This window comes from Vipera berus, assembly GCF_964194415.1.
Source record: "Vipera berus genome assembly, chromosome: 1".
NCBI lineage: Eukaryota > Metazoa > Chordata > Lepidosauria > Squamata > Viperidae > Vipera > Vipera berus.
The window spans coordinates 302,999,380-303,020,332 of NC_138202.1; the positions used below are offsets into that span (position 1 = coordinate 302,999,380).

Here is a 20,953-nt window from a genome sequence, read left to right on the forward strand (position 1 = left end):
CTTAGATCCTTTCTAGCTAACTCAGTGAAACAAAACTACCTTGAATGGTAGCCATTCTTCCCTGGCACCATGTGCATTTTAGAGAGGGTGATAGTGGTTCATTGCTGAATCAGTATTTTAAAGAAAAACAAGTACATGTCCATGTCCCCATGCAGGGCCTTGAGGTCATTCAACCTGAAGGTGTTTTTTAATTTCCTGTAATTTCATATCTTTGAGAACGTCCACTGATTAGTATATCAGTGCTACTTCATTTTAGAGATAATTTTCTGTTGATAAAAGCAGATGCCAATAGAGCTGATAATAAACAGGCAAGGCTTGTACCTTTCTTACTTAGTGACAGTTTGGATCCCTAGCAGACCTGCCATTTGTGTAACTTGGATCAAAGCGCTGACATTACTTTCCATTTTGATAGTTAAGCACGATAAGATGGCAGTAAAGTGCTTATTTATGAATGCCTCCAAGTGATAAACTTTCTCTCTTTTGGCTCTTATCAACATACTGAAGAATGTCATTAAATATGTATTTCTGGGTTGGGTTCCCAGGAACAGCTGGATAGCATTTAAATGCTACTTCTAATTATTATTTTTAGTGATATTTTTGGGAGCTCCTACATGAAAGAGATTTTATGCTTATTTAGGCTTCCTGATTTCTCCAACCTTTCAGTCTCCCTTGGGTTACAAGTTTAATTCTATTTTGGGCATGCAAAGTGCAGCAAGATTGGCAGTGAGGTACATATTTACACGAAAGTTTTGCTCGGCTTCTAACGTTTGAGTATTTTTATGCATTAGTATCAGGATAAGTGAATTAAACAAATAAGAATAAACACTACATTTAATCTTAGCCAAAAGGCCAAGAAAAAATGAAGTGAATAAAATAATCTTATTTTAATAACAACCTAATAATGATTATATTCTAAATATATATCATAAATATTATAGCGGATCCTATTTTGATCTGATATCCTGGAAATTCAGTCCAAACTGTCCCATACCTGGTTTCCTTGCATAGTAAATTTTGAGTAGTTCTCATAAGATCAATCTCATGCTTTGAACACACGGCACATTTGACATGGAAAGGGGTCTGTTTCTGGAGCTGGCACCTTCTCTCTCTCCTCTCCTTCCGGGACTTGTGGTAGCTAGCATTGGTTTTCCCTTTTGCTGAAAGGATGTCAAGAGCCAGTCGGACATGAACAGTCAGGTGAAGATGAATGGAGGAAAGCCTTTTTAGCTCTTTCCCTCACAGTTTGATTTTTGTCCTCTGTGAGGGAGGAGGACGGAGGAGAGGCAGGTGATGCTGAGCAGGAAATAGATGTGGTACAATTGCCATGTCTGAGCTGCAAAAATGTGGGTGACTGCTAGATGACAAACAGATATAGTTAGTTATGTTTTCTGCCATCTAATGGTCATCCTTTTTTTTTTTAAAGTCCCGATATGACAGCCGCAGAGTGGCTGAACTGCTTCCATTCTCTGCCATGATCCATACTCAGATTGATACTCATTACTACTTTTGATCCAATTACTATATCTGGGTGCTTCAAAACAACTGGATTATGTCAAACATGTTGTGGAAAAAAGGCCATATCATTTGTGAAAGGTGCACATTGATATAAATTGCAACTTTCAATTGCCAAACGTGCATAAATGTTGTTGTTGTTAGCTGCGAAGTCATGTCCAACCTATCGTGACCGCATGGACAATGTTCCTCCAGGCCTTCCTGTCCTCTACCATCTTCTGGAGTCTATTTAAGCTCACACCTACTGCTTCAGTGACTCCATCCAGCCACCTCATTCTCTGTCATCCCCTTCTTCTCTTGCCCTCAATCTTTCCCAGCATTAGGCTCTTTTCCAGTGAGTCCTTCCTTCTCATTAGGTGGCCAAAGCATAAATAGTGATGTGCTAAGGAAGAGTTGCAAGCAGCTGCTTATGCACAAAATTCACTTTTATTCTTTTCTTTCATAGATACGTTCTTCTCCTGAGTACTACATAAAGAGTATACAGTCAGCTCTGGATGCACTCCATAAAGAGGTATCAAAGGAGTCTTTGCTATCCTGGCTAGAGGGGAAATGATTGGGTGAATTACTAGAATCAATAATTTCTTTAAGACAGTGTATCTTTAACAACCAGTCCTTCATATTCAGTCATGTAACACTCAGTTCAGACAAATGCCTCAAAGTCTATAAAGTAGCATACAACTTTTCCTTTTTCCAAAAGGTCTTCTGAAAGTTAGGATAAGTTACTGACAGTTAAGATCAGGTGTTGTTTCAGTGTGGTTGCTCACCTTCTAGTAGCTGCCAAGCTCCTGGAAAAGCTCCAAGTGGGACTCCCACTTGGATATGCTATTCGCCACAGCTTGTGGTCCATGCAGTTGAATGAGAGTCCCCTTGCCTGCTTGTAATAGTTGCCAATCTCCAGATATTGTCTCTGCTTCCCCATCTGTGTGCCACTTGTTTGTCATTTTTCATGGGTTTGTCAAAAACCAGATAAAACGTATTGCCTTCTTGGACAAAGTGACAAAATTAGTGGATAATGGGAATGCTGTGGACATAGTTTATTTAGACTTCAGTAATGCATTTGGCAAAGTAGTCCCTAGCCTACTTCTTGATAAGGTAGAACAAAGTGGAATAGACAAGACAGTATCACCACCAGATGAATTTGCATTCGCTGATCACCTATTTAGTGGGTAGTCCTCAATGGATCTACATCTATGTGGAGAGAAGCATGCAGTGGAGTACTTCAAGGTTCTGTCTTAGGTCCAAGCACTCTTGAACTTCTTCATAAATGCTTTCGATGAGGGGATAGAAGAGGAACTCAATAAATTTGCAGATAACACCAAGCTGGGAGGAATAGCTCAAGATTCAGAAGGACCTTGACTGACTTCAACACTAGGCCCTATCCAACAATATGAAATTCAGTGTTGAGAAAAGCAAGGTCCTTCACATAGGCAAGAAAAATCAAATGCACAGATATAGAGTTAGTGGTACCTGGCTCAATAGCAGCAACTGTGTGAGAGAGCTAGGTGTGCTAGTAAATCATCATTTAAATATGAGCCAGCAGTGTTCTTCAGCTGCAATTAATTAATTAATTAAATAATTAAATACAGCCCTAGACTGCATTAATAGAAGGATAGTTTCAAGCTCATGTGAAGTGATAGTACTACTTTATACTGCACTGGTGAGACCACACATGGAATACTATGTCCAATTTTGGTCACCACGATACAAAAAAGATTTTGAAACCCTAGAAAAAGTGCACAGAAGAGCAACAAAAATGATAAGGGATCTGGAATCTAAACTATATAATGAATGACTGAGGGAACTACGTATTTCTAGTCTGATGAAGAGAAGAACTACGGGTGATATGATACCAGTCTTCCAGTACTTGAGGGGCTGTCATAGATAAGAGGGAGTCAAATTATTCTCCAAAGTTTTTTTCCACAGACTGGAAAGTGCTGCCTGCATCCCATGGATGGGGCTTTGCTTGTTTGTGCAGACCAGTTGCTGGCATGCTGCAGCCCAGTACTGGTTCATGGACCAGGGGTTGGGAACCCCTGTGTTATAGAATCTCCTGCTGTGGACAGGAGCTTGTACTAGATGACCTATAAGGTCCCTTCAACCCTACTCTCTGTCCCTATACTCTTCCTCACTCCATCTTAGTATTTGCTTTTGCAAGCTAAGGGCCTGAGTGGAGAAAATGCCAGGGTATGGCTCAGTTATCACAATCAGCTGCAAACACCAGCTTGGATGCTTGTGAGTAAAGTTGTAAGTTAATGAATGAATGGAGGAAATGGGGTGAGAAGCGTTTCTACCTGGCTATAGTTACTTTTTCCAACTTCATTGCCTCAAAGAGACATTTGACAGTTCTTATGTATTACTTTTATAAAAGAACCACATGGCTTGTGAACTGCTACTACCCATTTTGTTTTACATGTACCTCTTTGCAGGTCCCTCGTACATTTGTGAACCTGGCAACAATTCTTGATGTGATATCTGTGAGGAAACTGTATCAGGAGAAGAGCATTTACTGCCCAAGATTGATTATGAGGTTTGAAATGAATTGATATTGTGCTGGAACTGGGAAAAACGTCTAATATCTGTGCTGATTGTGGCTCTTCTTAAACTTAAGAAATTGCTTTTTACTAATTCTGATTGTTGCGATATGGAAATATAAACTAACTACACACCATTTATCTAAAGGTATAGAAATAGTCTTGGAAGAGTCATAGATTATAGGGGGGGGGGGGGTTGTCATCAAATCTGCTCCATAGAGGATACAAAGGTTTGCATTGGAGGAGGGATAGGTAAAAAAAATGCATTTCCCAATTCTTTTTCTGGTAGCAGGAATATTCTAAACCTGCTGAGAGCCCAGGATCAGCGCCTGCAGCTCCAGCTGATTGGGGGTGGAAGGCAGCCTCACCAAGTCTTCAGGCAAAGATTCAGCTGGAGTTGTACGAGGTGTTGCCTGCTGAGAGCTCAGGATCAGCACGAGCAGTTACAGCTGATCGGCGCTTCCAGAAGGGAAAAGGAGGTGGGGAAGAGAGAGGAGAGGCTGTAAAAGAGGCAGGTTTTGGTGGGAGAGGGAGACAACGGGTGGGGGGGAGAAGAGAAGGGGACAGTGAAAGAGAGATGGAGAAGTGCAGCCTTGAGGAGAGCAGTCAGCTGAAGGTGCACCAAAGAGAAAAGGGGGTGGGAAAGGAGACAATGTAAAAGAAGGGGTAAAGAGAAGAGAAAATATAAAGGGGGGGGAGAGAAGAGAGGAGAGAAAAGGGGGAGAGAAAAGGAGGGAGAGAAGGGGATATAAAAGAAGGGAGGAGAGAAGTGAGGATATAAAAGGGGGGAGAAAAGAGAGGATATAAAGGGGGAGAGAGAAGGATATAAAAATGAGAGAAGAGAGGATATAAAAGGGGGGGGTTTGAGAAATTTGTTAAATGAGTTTTGTCCCATTTTATGACTTTTCTTGCCACATTTGTTAAGTGAATCACTGCAGTTGTTAAATTAGTAACATAGTTGTTAAGTGAATCTGTTTTCTCCATTGACTTTGCTTGTCAGAAGGTTGCAAAAGGGGATCACATGACCCTGGGACAATGTGACCATCATAAATATGAATCAGTTGCCAAGCATCCGAATGTAAATCCCATGATTCTGGGGATGCTGCAACAGTCATAAGTGTGAAAAATGGTCATAAGTCACTTTTTTCAGTGCCGTTGTAACTTTGAACACTCACTAAGCAAACTGTTGTAAGTCAAGGACTACCTGTACTTTTATCACTTTTTTCCTTTTTTGGGGGGGTCAACAAGTTTTTTACACCTTGCTAGGCGACTGGTGGTACTCGAATATTGCCATATTCTAAAAGTGGTACAATCGGTGAAAAGGTTGAAAAGCCCTGCTCTAAACAATCCACTGAGAGGCTTCTATTCATAGAAAAGAGCAATGACTCAAACCCAAGAAGTATAGCATATTACAGAAAAACGGTTCTCCATAAAATCACGTGTGATACTTAAGCAATTCAATTGGAGGAGGCAATATTGTTTGACACAAAGGTGCAACTGGACTTTGTTTTTCCTTGAAGACGTTTTACTTCCAAGAAGCTTCTTCTGCTCTGACCAAATGGTGGATAATGGAAAAATTTATACTGCTTGCAGTTATCTGCTTATTAGGATTCTTTCTGAGAGTCATTGAGGCCACTGGAAGGTTTATCTGTAATGCAAATAAGACTGGGATCTTCTTGGAACTGCTGAAAAGACTATGTTGTGGACAGGAGATAGGCGGTGTCATATTCCTCCCCCTTTGACCTCTCTTTCAAACCAGTGGTCATCTCTGTCCAGAATGTGGACTTTGCTGTCTTCAAAAGAGTGACCTTTGTCTTTCAAATGCAGATGCACTGCTGAATCTTGTCCTGGTGGGTTTGTTCTCCTATGTTGTGCCATGCTTTTGTGAAGTGGTTGTTTTGTTTCTCCAGAGTACAGATGTGTACATGTCTCACTGCAATGTACCGCAGTCCTTTCAGCAGTTCCAAGAAGTTTCCACACCCATTTGCATTATTCAGGAGGTGACCGTAAGGGCACAGATAAACTTTCAAGTAGCCTCAACGACTCTCAGAAAGAATGCTAACAAGCAGATGACTGCAAGCAATATAAATCCTTTCGTTCTCCACCATTCAATCAAAGCTGAAGAAGCTTCTTGGATGAAAAGCAAAATGTCTTCAAGGAAAAATAAAGTCCAATTGCCTTTTGAAAAAAAAAACCTTTGGGACAACCATGACCAGCATGTTTGAGAATCTCTATAGACAATATTGTTTGAGCATAAGATGCATTTCACAGCATGTGTAACATGAAACATAGTTCTAGGACATGAAAACAAATTTCCATTTTTTAAAATGTCTGAGATAAGAATTATATGCTCAACTTGTGCCATTTTTCCCCTCTAGGTCACTGTGTCCATGCATTTTCAAACCTGATGATAATTCCTCTGAAATTGAGAAGTTGGAGTTTTTAAATCGAAGGTATCAGGTAAGGGAAATTTATTATAAATACCATATAGCAGTGTTCTACACCTCATCCTTTTAAAAACCAAGCATGAAGATATTAGGTATTTTTGCCATTTTATTAACTCTGCTTCAGGATTTGTTTTTAACAATTAAAAGCAAGTTAGTTTAAAAATAATAAGTAGTGACTTAAAATGTCAAAATTACATTTAGTCTTTTTCACACCTTCATTTAAAAGTGTACTTGCAGTGCTGGGCCAACTTTATATAATAATCACATAATCTAATTTTTATCAATAAAACACACATCCCAATCCTATGCACATTTACTTACAAGTTCAAAAAAGATTTAACATAAATGGAAATACATCATAATTCCAAAACGTGCAAATGACTGAAAGCTGCAGTTATACACTTAATATGGAAATAGGCTCCATCAAACGTGTTTAAAAATACTTCGTGTTTATTTATTTATTTATTTATTTATTTATTTATTTATTTATTTATTTATTTGATTTATATACCGCCCTACTCCTAGAGGACTCAGGGCGGTGTACAGGGCAATAAAATAAGAATACATTAGATAAATAATTTTAAAACCCAAATCCATCAGGCCAGGCCGGCTTGTTCGAATAGATAAGTTTTTAGATCACGCTGGAAGGAGCGAAGGTCGGGGGCCATCCGGAGTTCAGCTGGTAAGCGGTTCCAAAGGATTGGTGCACCCACCGAGAATGCTCTCCCCCTGGGGGTTACCAGCCGACATTCTCTGACCGGTGGTACCCTGAGGAGGCCCTCTCTGTGGGAACGTATAGGACGGAGGGACGTTGACGCCGGCAGTAGGTGCTCCCGTAGGTAATCCGGACCCATGCCATGTAGGGCTTTGTATGTCATTACCAGCACCTTGAATTTCACTCGGAAGGTAACTGGAAGCCAGTGCAGCTCACGGAGCAGAGGTGTAATATGGGAGTATCGGGAGACCCCCAAAAGAACTCGTGCAGCTGCACTCTGTACCAGCTGAAGCTTCCGAGTGGTTCTCAAGGGCAGCCCCATGTAAAGAGCGTTGCAGTAGTCTAGACGAGAGGTCACAAGTGCATGGGTGACTGTACGTAAGGCATCCAGGTCCAGATAGGGTCGCAACTGGCGCACCAGTTATACAGTTGGTCAATAAAATACTGGCTCTCTTGAGAAAAGTAAGACTATTTTTCTGCTTGAATTATTTTAACCTGTTTTAAATTCCTTTAAAGTCCATTGCTTCATTTTGGGGGTATATTATATATTTAAACAAAGAATAATGCAACAATTCCTCCAGTATTAGATAGAACAAATGGAGTTGAAAAGGCAGAGTTGCTGCTATGTGCTCCATAAATATCAGATGTCTGGTTAGAAGCAAAGCCCAATGATTTGGACTTTGAAATGTGACTTAGTTTGACAGTGAATAAAGAAAAGATGACTGCAATAGAGGCAAAAATGCAGTGGACTATTGTTTTGAAGGTACAGTTTCTTTTGTTATTGGGAATCTGAGGAAAAGAGCCTGTAGCAGAAATGAGAACTTGGAATAGATTCTCAAGACCACATCGCATATTACATCATGGAGATTTATGACTTAACCTCCCTATTCATATAAAAAATGGGATTCTAATTGTTTTGTAGAACAATAGGTGTGTAAACTTTGTGGGCAATTTTAAACAGAAAACCAGAGTTTTCTCTCCCTTTGAACTCTTGCATTTCCATAAAGGTAAAGGTAAAGGTTCCCCCGCACATGCGTGCTAGTCGTTTCCGACTCTAGGGGCCGGTGCTCATCTCCGTTTCAAAGCCGAAGAGCAAGCGCTTGTCCGAGGACGTCTCAGTGGTCATGTGGCCAGCATGACTAGACGCCAAAGGCGCACGGAACACTGTTACCTTCCCACCGTAGTGGTCCCTATTTTTCTACTTGCATTTTTATGTGCTTTCGAACTGCTAGGTTGGCAGAAGCTGGGACGAGTAACAGGCGCTCACTCTGTTACGCGGCACTCGGGATTCGACCCGCCAAACTGCCGATCTTCTGATCGACAAGCTCAGCGTCCTAACCCACTGAGCCACCGCGTTCCATTTCCATAGGTCTTGACTATTTTCTATTGGAACAAACTCTTGCTTCCTCCTTCCTCCTGGTTTCTAGTTTCAACCCTGCCATTATCTCCTTCTCTTTCATCTCAGAGCTTACTTCATTTAACCTCAGATAAAATTCCACTTTTGAGTTTTTGGTTTTTCACGAAGGTATGTTCAGAATTCATCTCAAGTCACAGGCAACAATGAAATGGCAGGTTGGGAAACCTTTGGAGGACTTAAACTGAACCCTTAGGTAGCTTCTCACGTTAGCAACTTTATGTGTGTCTGTGCATGAGAGTGCAAGAGAAATTGTAAATGAACAGTATATAATACACATGTACTGAAAAACATGGATCAGATGAATTGTGGGATGGAGAAGAATTAATTTTTACTCCATGACCTTTGGTAGTTCAAAGGGTAGCATGCATTATCTTATACTTCAGATGGAGTGGGGGGGAAAGCACTAATGGGCTTGTGTTTCCTGAGTTGCAAGGTCCATAAGAGTGTAGACAATTAGGGGTCAGATTCAGATGCTCTGAAAATTTGGCAATTTTCCCCACATAAACCAAAGAAGTCATTGAGCATTATTCCTGTATTTGACATCTCTCTGACAGACATACCAGCCTGTCATTTCACTGTGTAGCTGTTCTAAAAGGAGCAATATATTGGGTTTTTGTGTTGCCAGGAAGAAACACATCGCTTAATCGAGAGTGGAAGGTATGACACAAGAGAAGATTTCACTGTGGTTGTGCAGCCACTTTTCGAAAAACCAGAAATGCCTGTGACTCCGGTAATTGCAAATGTACACTTGTGCTACCCTTTTGAGAACTGTAAATCATAGGTGGGAACTAGCTAACTTAAATACCATTGAGTTCAATGGTCTCATTTACATTTCACTGTGTCTGAACTGATAATATAGTGAGATTGAGAATTATTTGGGCAGGAGAAGGATTGCAAAGCCATGATGGTTGCAAGCAACTATGATTTATTTATTTATTTTATTAGATTTATATACCGCCCCTCTCCAAGGACTCAGGGCAGTGTACAGGGCAATTAAAACACTAACAACACACAAGGTATAAAAATTAAAATAAGATTAAATCAATAGCCCTAAGTAATAAATACATTCTAAAATTTAAAATTTTTTAAAATTTAAACTCTAAAATCCAATCCCTCAGTCCAGGCCGGCCTGTTCAAACAACCAAGTCTTCAGGTCGCGGCAAAACGAGCGAAGGTCGGGAGCCATCCAGAGCTCAACTGGAAGCTGATTCCAGAGGGCAGGCGCGCCCACAGAGAATGCTCTCCCCCTGGGAGCCGCCAGTCGACATTCCCTGACCAACGGCACCCTGAGGAGGCCCTCTCTGTGGGAGCGCACAGGGCGATGGGAAGTTAACGCCGGCAAGAGGTGCTCCCGTAAATAACCTGGACCCATGCCATTTAGGGCTTTATAGGTCATCACCAGCACCTTGAATCTCACTTGGAAGATTTAATGGTCCGCAGACCTTAATTAGGTAACTATCAGGTAGAAAATCCAAAATTCAGTTATAGTTATACTTATCTTGATTTTTCCCTTTAACGTGAGATAGTCAACTCTCATGGGTCAAATGAAAAAATAAGAGACTATATTTTGAGTGATGAATGAATGAACAGACTGAAAATAATTCTACCAGAGATGGCACACGGTATGCCTAACAATGAGTTCTCTAGATTATTAGCAACATCAAGGAAAGATTATTTGGGCTAATGTAGCACTTCTTCTGATGTGAACTGTAAATTGAAAACCTGAAGAGAACAGTTTTCCCTATGAACAAATGATAAGTACAAATTACAAGCATTCAGTTCTCTCCTTTCAAAACAAGAGAAGCAACTTCTAACAAAACAAAAACTGCCGCCCAGCATCTTGACCTTTTGGCAGGCTGCAGGAGGCTATCTGGTGATGCTTTGATGAGAAGGAACATGGACAAAATACTCTGGCCTGTTTTGGGGCAGTTAAAGATGGGAATAGAACCAGGAGCCAACTGGAAAGAAAATATAGTATGGTGCTTTCCACCTTTCCCATCAGGAACCCAACTCCCACTAGAGTGAGTTTTCTCTCACCCTAGAAAATACCCCAGATTGGCCTGAGGCTGTGCTATTGCATTTGTTTATTTTGAACTGCATTCTAGCAGCCTGATCACAAGCTCCTAGAGGACTGCATCCATCCCATTGTCCACTCCTGTTTTAAAGCATGTAAAACAATCTGGGATTTCTTTTTCTGAAATATTTCCACTTACTTGCCTGAGCATTACAATGCTACACTGAATTTGTCCAGTAGTCCTTGCTTTTATTCTTGTGCAAGAGCTGCTCAGGATTTTCAAAATAGAAATGTATAGCATCATCCATCTCTTGTTATGTAATAAATCCCCCCAAAACAGAGTCTTCACATCAACTCAGTTGAGGCTGTGGGGTATTACTGTTCTTTGGATGATATGTTCCCATAATCAACACATAAAGAATATTGTCTTCTAGTTCATATGGAAACTAATATGTGACAACAAAGAGTCCTGGCTGAAGATAACCATGTTGTATCCATTGACACTAGTTTTTCAATGACATCGACTTAAGTGTTGAATTTGGCGTGGAAATGTATCACCTGAATAGGGCTGAAAGGTAAAGGTAAAGGTTCCCCTGCACATGCGTGCTAGTTGTTTCCGACTCTAGGGGCCGGTGCTTATCTCCGTTTCAAAGCCAAAGAGCCAGCGTTTGTCTCCGTGGTCATGTGGCTGGCATGACTAGATGCCAAAGGAGCACGGAACGCTGTTACCTTCCCACCGTAGTGGTCCCTATTTTTCTACTTGCATTTTTACGTGCTTTCGAACTGCTAGGTTGGCAGAAGCTGGGACGAGTAACAGGCGCTCACTCTGTTACGCGGCACTCAGGATTCGACCCGCCAAACCGCCGACCTTCTGATCGACAAGCTCAGCATCCTAACCCACTGTAAATTGCTCCTAGAGCAATTGGAAAAGCCAGTGGACAATACCTGCAGTTTGGAATTAGTAGACTTTTAAGAGGTTCTTTAGTAGTGTTCAGATATAATTTATTCCTCATTTGAGTAAATTTGTTTGCCCTATTTTCATCCTAAATCACACTTTATAAGAAATACACTTTTCATTAAAATGCACAAACTAGTCAGTTAAAAAGTTTAAAGATTTTCTTGTAAAAATGTTGTGGTATGTGTATTGCAGGACTCTGCCAACTTTCGCTCAAAGAAAGAGATGCTTCCCATCTCTTCAAAATAAAATTAGACACAATAAGCATTTTTTAAATGCACACATTTCTTGGAATGTGTGGACTGGATTTCAATTTGCTATATATACAGTAGATAACCTGTAAGGTATAGTGGTTGAGATATAGGACCTGACCATGGAAATTCTGATTCAAATTCATCCTCAGTCATCAAAGATAATTAAGTGACTTTGGGTAAGTCACACTCTGTCAGTCCAATCTCGTTATCTCTAGTTGTAGAGATAAAAGTGGAAAAGGGAGCACAATATAATATATCACCTTCAGCTTCAAGAAGAAAGATGGGATATATATCTTAACAACCAAGAAATTCTTCAAAGAGGATAACACAGTATCTTCATGCACCTGTAGCCTCAACAGTATTCACAATTGTTGTGATCTACAGTCATTAAGTTTGTTGTGTACAGCATATATTTAGGCTTTATTCTGTATATGTAGATTGAGTATCTTGAATTGGATAGTCATTTGTTTCCATTTTTACAGTTTTTGGTTTTTTTGTCCCTCAAGTGAAGTGGGCTCTAGTTCTTGAAAATATATCCAGCAATATGTTCTGTACCAGCCTGCTACCGGCCCTGCAGAAAAGGCAGGGACAACCCCTTTACAAACGGCAAGAGGCTGGAATAAAGCCTGCCAAATTTATTAACATAAAACAGACACCAACCATGAAACAGGAGCTATGAAACAGGAACTATTCAAGCGGTTGCCTTCAGCAAACCAGCCCTCCCACGCATTCCCCCTTAAATACAGTTCAAGGCGTGGCTTCTCTCTGCCTCCTTCCGAGGAGCCCCATTGCCTTCCTCTGTTTACTCCTGATTGACTGCCTCCTGCATCGGGCATCCTTGAACAGGGCCAGCTGTGGGTCATCTTCATCCACGCTGTCAGGCTCACACAGCTGGGTCTGCGTCGTGACCAGATGAGAGGGGCCTGGCTGGGGGCTCTCATCAAGCTCTTCAACACCCCCCTCCTCCTCCTCCTCTGAGTTGTCCGACCCAACTGCCGAACCCACAGGCTGACCCTGAATCACAACACAACACACAATTGCTTTGCTGGAAGAAATCAGCAGAGTTGCCCTTATGGAAATAATAATGTCTGATTCTTACTTTAGGATGGGCTTCCAGATGTTTCATATTTTGCCCCAGACTGTTTTCATTTCAGCCAGAAGACTCACACCCAGGCTGCTCGGGGGCTGTGGAACAACATGGTAAGAGATTGTTCTAGAACAGGGGTCCTCAACCTTGGCAACTTTAAGACTTGTGGACTTCAACTCTCAGAATTCCTCAACCAGCTGGCTGAGGAATTCTGAGAATTGAAGTCCACAAGTCCTAACGTTGCCAAGGTTGAGGACCCCTGTTCTAGAAAATTTTCTTTTAATCCCATTCATAAATCTGAGAATGTGGACATTTTGTACTAACATCATAGTCTAAGAATAATTTAAGAGCAAAGAAAAAAACTGAATGAGAACCTGATATAAATCTTTCACGTCTATAGAACTGGCATTTGTTTTATGCTATAGGCAGGAAAAGTGAGAAGATTATACACTGAGAAGTGAAGAAAATCTGCTAGTAAAAAGCACTGAAACTTTATAATGTCCACAATAGAAAAACTAACAGGACATATCCATCCTGAAAGTTAATTGTTTTCTGATTATGGAAAGATGTTGGTGAATCATATTCATTGTGCATGTAGTGTCACAATGGATTTTTAACTGGATGTCCACTTGTAGATTATTAGGAAGATAAGATTTAGGAAGTCTGTGTTAAGATACTTTCATGCTACCTTTGACAGCCACTGTTATTGCCACACAAATGCTCCTAATTGCATGCATGCCATCCTTGTGAGAGTCCTCAACTTTTTTGCCAAAAATCCTCTTAAGTTAGGTGCTTCTTCCCTCTGGAATGGGACAACTTTCCACAGCCAATGTGTCATAGCCAACTCACCATGGCCAACTTGCCACGGGACAACTCACCATAGCCAACTCGCCATGGGACAACTCGCAGTGGGACAATTCAACAATTCAATTTAATTATTTAAAATAATTTTAAAAATATTTTAATTTTTGTCATTCACATTTTATTTTGTCCCTCCTTTGGCATCTTTTCTTTAATGATTCTATTGGATTATTTCTTTGATATTAGTGTAATTCTTGTCCTGCAGCGAGTTGGCTATGGCAAGTTGGCCATAGTGAATTGACTGTGACAAATTGACCATGGTGAGTTGGCTGTGGCAATTGGGCTGTGGCGAGCTGTCATAGACTCTCTTCCCTCTTCCCCAGCTAGTAAATTGCAAAATATAAAAATTAGCATTCCATCTAATGCAGACATGTGAAACTCATGATGTCACATGACATCGTACAATGTATCATGACTTTTTCAGTGATTTTTTTCAGTGCATTTTCAGTGTGACGCATCAAGTCCATGGGCTGGCAGTTTGACATGCCTGTTCTAGTGGTTCTAAGAGGTGAATGAGGTGGACTTTTCACAAATGGGTAACTGGTTGTATTGCAATTCCAGAGGATACACAGCAAAACTGCTTGCAATATGTCTTCTGGAGTAATAGTTCAGCTACTGAATTTAGAAAATGCAATCCTTTTGTTTGGAAAGGATCTGAGCCAGACTTTCTGCTGCAATATTCTTTCCCCTGTGCATTATATCTTTAATATACTAAAAATTGCAGGATTAGATAATTATAGTTCAAAAAACAATTTTGTATTGATTTATCTAATTCTCCAAAAGGTCTGTGGATTACACTTTGTAATGATTTATGGCATACATTCCTGCATCTTTTGTTTTTCATCTCCTATTCCATGCCCTATATCTTTTCTTATTATTTGCTACAGTTGGAACCCATTGCAGAAAAGACAATAATACAAAGACTTGAACCTGAGATAACACTCAAATGTCCAAACCAGGTAAATGAATTTTCTTAGGACCCTATAGTGCAATGTAATTTCCAGTACTATTTTCTTTCCCATCCTTGCTGTGCAAGTGAGATTAATATTGCCACCACTATCCTGTTTCTTTTCTATAAATCCTACTGTCAAAGTTCTGATTGATGATCCCAATGAAGTAAGCACAGCTGAGACATTCCAATCTCTAATTCAAAACTTTATTGAGTACAGCAGATTGGCACTGATAAATAAAAAGCCAGCTCTGGCTAAAATGGCACAGTAAATTAAAAGTATAGAACCTCCCTTTCCCCCTAATAGTGCAGGTCACATTCCTCAATTAAGTGTCAGACATTTGTTACAAGAAAAATCTTCAATTTCCAGCCAACGGTTCTCCAATGACCTTTTTTCTCATGATGGGCCACTCACACCTGCGATGAGCATTCCAATCATCTCCCCACTGTTGGCAAGCTAAGAAACAATGATGGCTGAAGGAGAATACGTTTCTTTGAAGCTTGACACCTACAAGCTAGAAAGAAATATTCAATTGCAAAATTATCTGGGTTAGCCTTGATTGGATGCTGACAGTAACATGTAACAGAATTGCCCTATGACCTCGCTAACCTCAGTGAGGAACTTCTTTGGATAAAATGAGACATCAGAAAAGGTATTCTGGTATGTATCTGGAAAGTGAGAGATGACTTGAGGGGAAGTGTTGATGTGGGTCCATCTGAATTCGTTAAAATCCCTTACTGACTTCAAGGACCTAACACATCACTAGCACCTACTGTTGTGATATCTAAACTCCTGGAAGGCACATGGATGAGAAGATATTCTCATGTTGGTCTTCTTTAGGTGTTGCAACTGCGTTGACTGGCTAAAAAATTGTGACTTTCTATATTGGGTCTTGGAGAATATACTGGCCTAGGGAATCATGATGATTTCTAGATGGAAGCACCTCCCACAGTTCTTGGGTTAATAAAACAATCAGAAGCTGCATGATTTGCTCTCTGGATTTTGCATCTCTCTCTCTCTGTGGGTGTCTCTGTGTGTGTATGTAACAGAAGCTCCTCTTAGCAGACTAATCAATTCAGAGCTGTTATTCTGAAGGGCACTTAATTTCCATGCCTCCCCCCCAATCTGAATCCCACACTTAAGCAGTTATTCATCCCACCAACTACCTGTGTATTTTCTTCTGAAGATCAACAGTAACTGAGATGGTAGGGGTAAATGTGAGAGAGATTTAGTTTGAAAGAACAATGTGAGGAAAGCTGACTTCTTCTGCCTGAGAAACAATGTCTGCTTTTATCCTGTTAAAATTGCTGAAATCTCATAATCTCCTCCTATCTCATCTGGTTGGTCCCTAATCAGAGGTACAGATGACTGTACAGTATCTGGGTTATTTGTAAGAGAGACTTGCCTCTGGAGGGCGCTTTGGGATCAACTTTTCACTTTGATTTGGCTCTCCCTGTTCTGTAGGCCCAGCCATATTTAATGACATACAAAAACAGCAACTATACTTACCACAAGGAAAATACTCCAGTTTATGGAAGTCAGATGCTGTGCAAGGATAAAGCACCATCAACCGAATATCCTACTTCAGGTAACCTTAGCTGTTTGACACCAAAATCATCAAGAGACATCACTAAGGACGAATTTAAAATATCAACTCTTTCTCAAATTCTGAACATATTTTGCTGCATTTTCAGCAGGGACCCATACTTTTAAATAAAGTTGCAGATATGATCCATGGTAATGAACATTAACATGAGTATCAGGCCTGAAAGAATAGAGTTAAGATACTATAGACAGCCAATCTGGTCTAGTGATGAAAGCACCAGGCTAGAAAGAAAAAGACTGTGAGTTCAAGTCCTGAATTAGCCATGAAAACCAGTTGGGTGACTTTGGGCCAGTCATTCTCTCAGCCCAACCCACCTCACAGGGGGGTTATTGTGGGAAAAATAGGAGGAGGAAGACGTGTTGGACATGTTCACCACCTTGAGTTATATGTAGAAATAATAAGGATACAAATAAACAAAACAAATACTAATAATGTATTGTCACTGGGGGAGGAGGAGCCTTTTCAAGGAAATGTGGATTGTTCATTTATACAAAAACATAAAAGGTGTGCTTAAAGATGTGAGACTTACTCTTATGCAGATGTACTTTTACTCTTATTCAATTGAATTGCAAAAGAGTTCAGCTGAATTTATTCTGAGGTGTGTGTAAGTTTATAATCTAATTTATTGAAAGAAAACTTACAAAAGCATCCTGATGATGTTGGCTGTGACTTATACATGTTTCTGTTGTACTACCTACATCTTTAAGATTTCTCAGAATTTCTTTCTGCAACATATCAGAAAAGTTCACTAGTGTGCTTGCTCTTTCAGCTGGAAAAATCAAATAATTTGTGGCTCAGCTGCTGTAAATAGTTAATTCTAACTTTTGAACCTTACATGCATTATTATGCTATTTTTCTTAATAGTATGAATACTTTACAGGTAGTTCTTAGCAACTGCCTTATTTAGTGACTGTTAAATTAGACAATGGCAATGAAAAAGTAGCTTTACAACCAATCCTTGCATTTGCAACCTGCTCAGGTCTATGAAGCAAAGGAAAACTGAAGACCACAAGCACAGTTGTGTTTTCACTTAGCGATGGCTTCAGTTTACAATCAAGTTGTTGATCCCAGTTGTGGTTTTTAAACAAGGACTATCTGTATTTATTTAGAAAAACCACTAACTTCAGTGGCTTTCAAGGAGAGGATAGAACCAGTGGAAACCATGAATTGGTAAAGTAACACAATAATATCACTAGGTACAGTCAAGAAGTTATGTTCATTAACATAAATGTTCGGAAGAAGTGGTGAGAGATAGCTCTTTGGCACAAGGGAAAACGTAGGTTGAAAGAAGCAGCGTTTCCTGTGTCAAAAGAAGAATGGCCCTGGAAAATGGTGCTCAGGAACCAGAGGCCTACCCCGAGTAACCTCAAAAGGCTAATACCATCTGACAGGACACAGAATCTGATGGAGTCATTACCAGCATTAATATAGAGGCATCACAGACTGATTGTGAAGGAAGTACACATCTTCTGAAATGGAACCATTACATTCACTCTCACTCTGTAGAGAACTTGGGGTGAAACAAAGGTGACATTGTGAAGGCATGTCTTACAAAATTATGAATAAAGCTTTTATGCTGAAATTAGCAACCTTTTGCAGGAACCTCTTGCTTTCTGCAAGAGGTTTAATTGCAATGTGTTTTTTTTCTTTGTTCTTTTTGTTTTACAGTGCATAGCCTAAAACCAGCTGATGTGCAAGTAATAGCTGCCTTGGGAGATTCCTTGACTGTAAGAAGCCTGGTTCTTTTGCCATTCTTTTCCTAGGAAAGCTGTGGTTCCCTTTGTTTATTTAAATACAGAGTACAGGTTCATGTGCTAGCTCCTGGGAGAGGCAAAGGCCGCTCCCACTGTGGAAATGTAGCCTTAGGTCATGGGTGTCAAACTTAACCGTGTCACATGATGTGTCGAGAAGTTTTGCAACTTTATTTGCATTGCCGGAGCTGGGGTGGGCACGGCATCCATATGATGCAACTGGCCCACAGGCCAGCAGTTTGACACCCCTGCTATAGGTTCATCATAACTCTCAGCCCTAATGAGATTTTTTTTTTCTCTGACTCAGTATGAATCAAATCATTATGGCTCAAGTTTTCATGTAAACCCAGCCTGGCTTTTTCAACAAACCTGACAGCCTTAATCACTTCATTAAGTAATTTAACCAGACATTGATAGCAGCTGTTTTGAGTTCTAAAGGGAAACTTCATCATTCTGTTATTTTATCCCTGACTCCCTGAACTAGAACAAAGCTGGGCTATTGGTATGAGTGGCAAAACACCTCTGTTATTTTAATATAAAGCATGGCAGAGTCTGACAGTGAGGAAAAACCAAAATCAAGTTGTTGGGGTGTGTGTGTGTGTGTTGTTGTTTTTCCAAATGCACAATTTTAAAAGTTGATTGTTCATAGCAAGAGTTAGGATGAAGGATCATAGCTCTTAGAATGTCAGGTATTAAAGCTTTATGAAAAAGGTGTAGCTCAGTTATTCTGGGTGTATTCTAAGTGCTCATTTTGTGTAGGTGGGATGGGAGGAGAATTAAGGTGGCAGGATTTCCTGATTGTTCCAGAATGAGAGGGCAACACAGTGCAGAAAATGTGTGGATGTGGCCTACGTGAGGGGCACCCATATCTCAATTGTGCTGCTACCTCTCCCAATCATCTTCATTTTGTCTCTTTGTTGCATTCTATGGGCTTCCAAGAAAAACTCTGTTTTTGTTGCACCTTTACACATATGCAGCAACCCCATTTTGACTTCTCTCTTTTCAGCTTCATTGAATAAATAATGGGACAGCAGTAATACAAGAGCTCACTGAACTGATAGTGTATCATTTCTTGATGAATTACTTGCTGTATTGCTCCATTAATCTTGCATCCTGCTTATAACAGGTCAAAACACCACTTTGTACATCCATAAATCTTGTTGATGGGACATGGTGTATGCCTCCACTATTTCAGATCCTTTAAAATGTCATGCAGGGGAGGCTTATAATAATAATAATGACATGTGGAAAAAAATGCCAGATCCACCTAAACAAGTGGCTGGCTGTGTGACCAATTATAATAATAAGTTTTGGACTGCACTTAAGAACATCTGTGCATTGACAAAATTTTCGTCAATTACAAAAGACCTCACTGCTTGGATCCTCACAGATACTATATGTATACATTATGACATTCTAGATTGGGGCTGTCAAACTCGCCGTGTCATGTGACGTGTCGTGACTTATCACAACTTTTTTCCTCTTGCTGGAGCTGGGGTGGGCATGGCTTCCATGTGACGCATCCAGCCCACGGGCTGGCAATTCGACAGCCCTGTTCTAGATTCTTGGGAAGAACGTGATGCAGATGAAGGCTAACAATATTTAAAGAACTGGCAGCTGGGATTTCACACTTTTATGTATATCATTATAATTAAATAATTAAAAAGATCAGATGCCCACGTCATGCGTGCCAAAGACTTAAGGGGGTAGTTTTATTTGAGCAAATAAAAAAAGGAAAACACAAAATACATAAATGGTGAAATCGTTCTTTCTGTTCTTTCTGAGACAGGCTGGCATTGGAATTGGATCAGCACCAAATGATATGCAGGATATGCATACACAATATCGGGGTCTGGCTTGGAGGTACGTTTGTTGTCTTTGGGCTCAAGTCATGGGTGGTTAAAGTGTTATCCATCTGCCCTTGAGCCAGCAGAAAAGTCTGCTACAATATTCTGCTATAATATTCTGCTACAATAACAAACACAGCAGATGGTGCTGTTCTTGTTTGCTTACTGAGAGTTCAGGAACTGATGGGATCCCTTGGGTTAATTTTATAGCTGATGGGGAAAGCAAGCACTTGTCCTTCTCTCTTTCTGGAGTGGGGCCAGTTTAGATAAATGCTTAGCACAGAAGGTTTATCCACCTGTCAAGTTATCCAGCTAACAGATGGTAGCACCTAAGAGAGACCCAGGATATAATAGGGGGTAATTCTCCCAATGCTTCTTGTAACACTGCCTTCATCCTGTTTTTATAACTTTTATTATTGCAATGGACTCACAGATGAATGCTAAAGCTATAGTATGGCCTTGATGAGATCACTGCCAGGACACGTCTGAGGCCACTGCAATTGTCAGGCTGTTTGTTATTTATGAACTGTACTCCATTTCCTTTCAACCATGGTTGGGAATGCAACTCGTTCATCCTGGATTTGCTCCTCCCTCCCCTTGCTTTGCCCCATATACCCGTCTATGACTCTTACCTGTCAGCTGGGTTCACCTCCTTTCAGAACAGCCTTGCACCCATGTTTAGAAATTGCCCATCAGGCAACAGATGCAGAGCAAAAACTTTGCAAGAGCCCTGTTCCGTTCCCCTCCATGCTGCTTCTGCGTGCCTGTTATCTATCAAAGGAACGGTTGTTGAACATGGGTTGAATGCTGTTTCAGAAGACCAAAATACACTCAACTAGGCTATTTCTGAACATTCTTGAAACAACATTAAACCATTCAGCAAGGAGCCACATCATTCATCTTGCATTTTTAAAGTTTCACCGTGTGTTGTATATCTATGGAGCAAAATAATACCAGTTTTAAGTGGTTTAATTGAGATGACACCTCAAAAATCTTCAGAGCTGTT

The 20,953-nt window shown here is 40.4% G+C and overlaps 1 protein-coding gene across 1 annotated transcript in view; it reads left to right on the forward strand.

The window, feature by feature from the left end:
- Positions 1 to 20,953, forward strand: part of PLB1 (phospholipase B1) — a gene marked incomplete at its 5' end in the record, with an annotated part of 112,955 nt that overhangs the window by 42,059 nt on the left and 49,943 nt on the right. Inside the window, 9 exons of the mRNA XM_081317282.1 lie at positions 1,958 to 2,023; positions 3,939 to 4,039; positions 6,422 to 6,503; positions 9,248 to 9,352; positions 12,950 to 13,045; positions 14,681 to 14,752; positions 16,208 to 16,331; positions 18,018 to 18,076; positions 19,890 to 19,963. Coding sequence (XP_081173408.1) covers positions 1,958 to 2,023; positions 3,939 to 4,039; positions 6,422 to 6,503; positions 9,248 to 9,352; positions 12,950 to 13,045; positions 14,681 to 14,752; positions 16,208 to 16,331; positions 18,018 to 18,076; positions 19,890 to 19,963 — 779 coding nt within the window. The remainder of the gene's footprint in view (positions 1 to 1,957; positions 2,024 to 3,938; positions 4,040 to 6,421; positions 6,504 to 9,247; positions 9,353 to 12,949; positions 13,046 to 14,680; positions 14,753 to 16,207; positions 16,332 to 18,017; positions 18,077 to 19,889; positions 19,964 to 20,953) is intronic.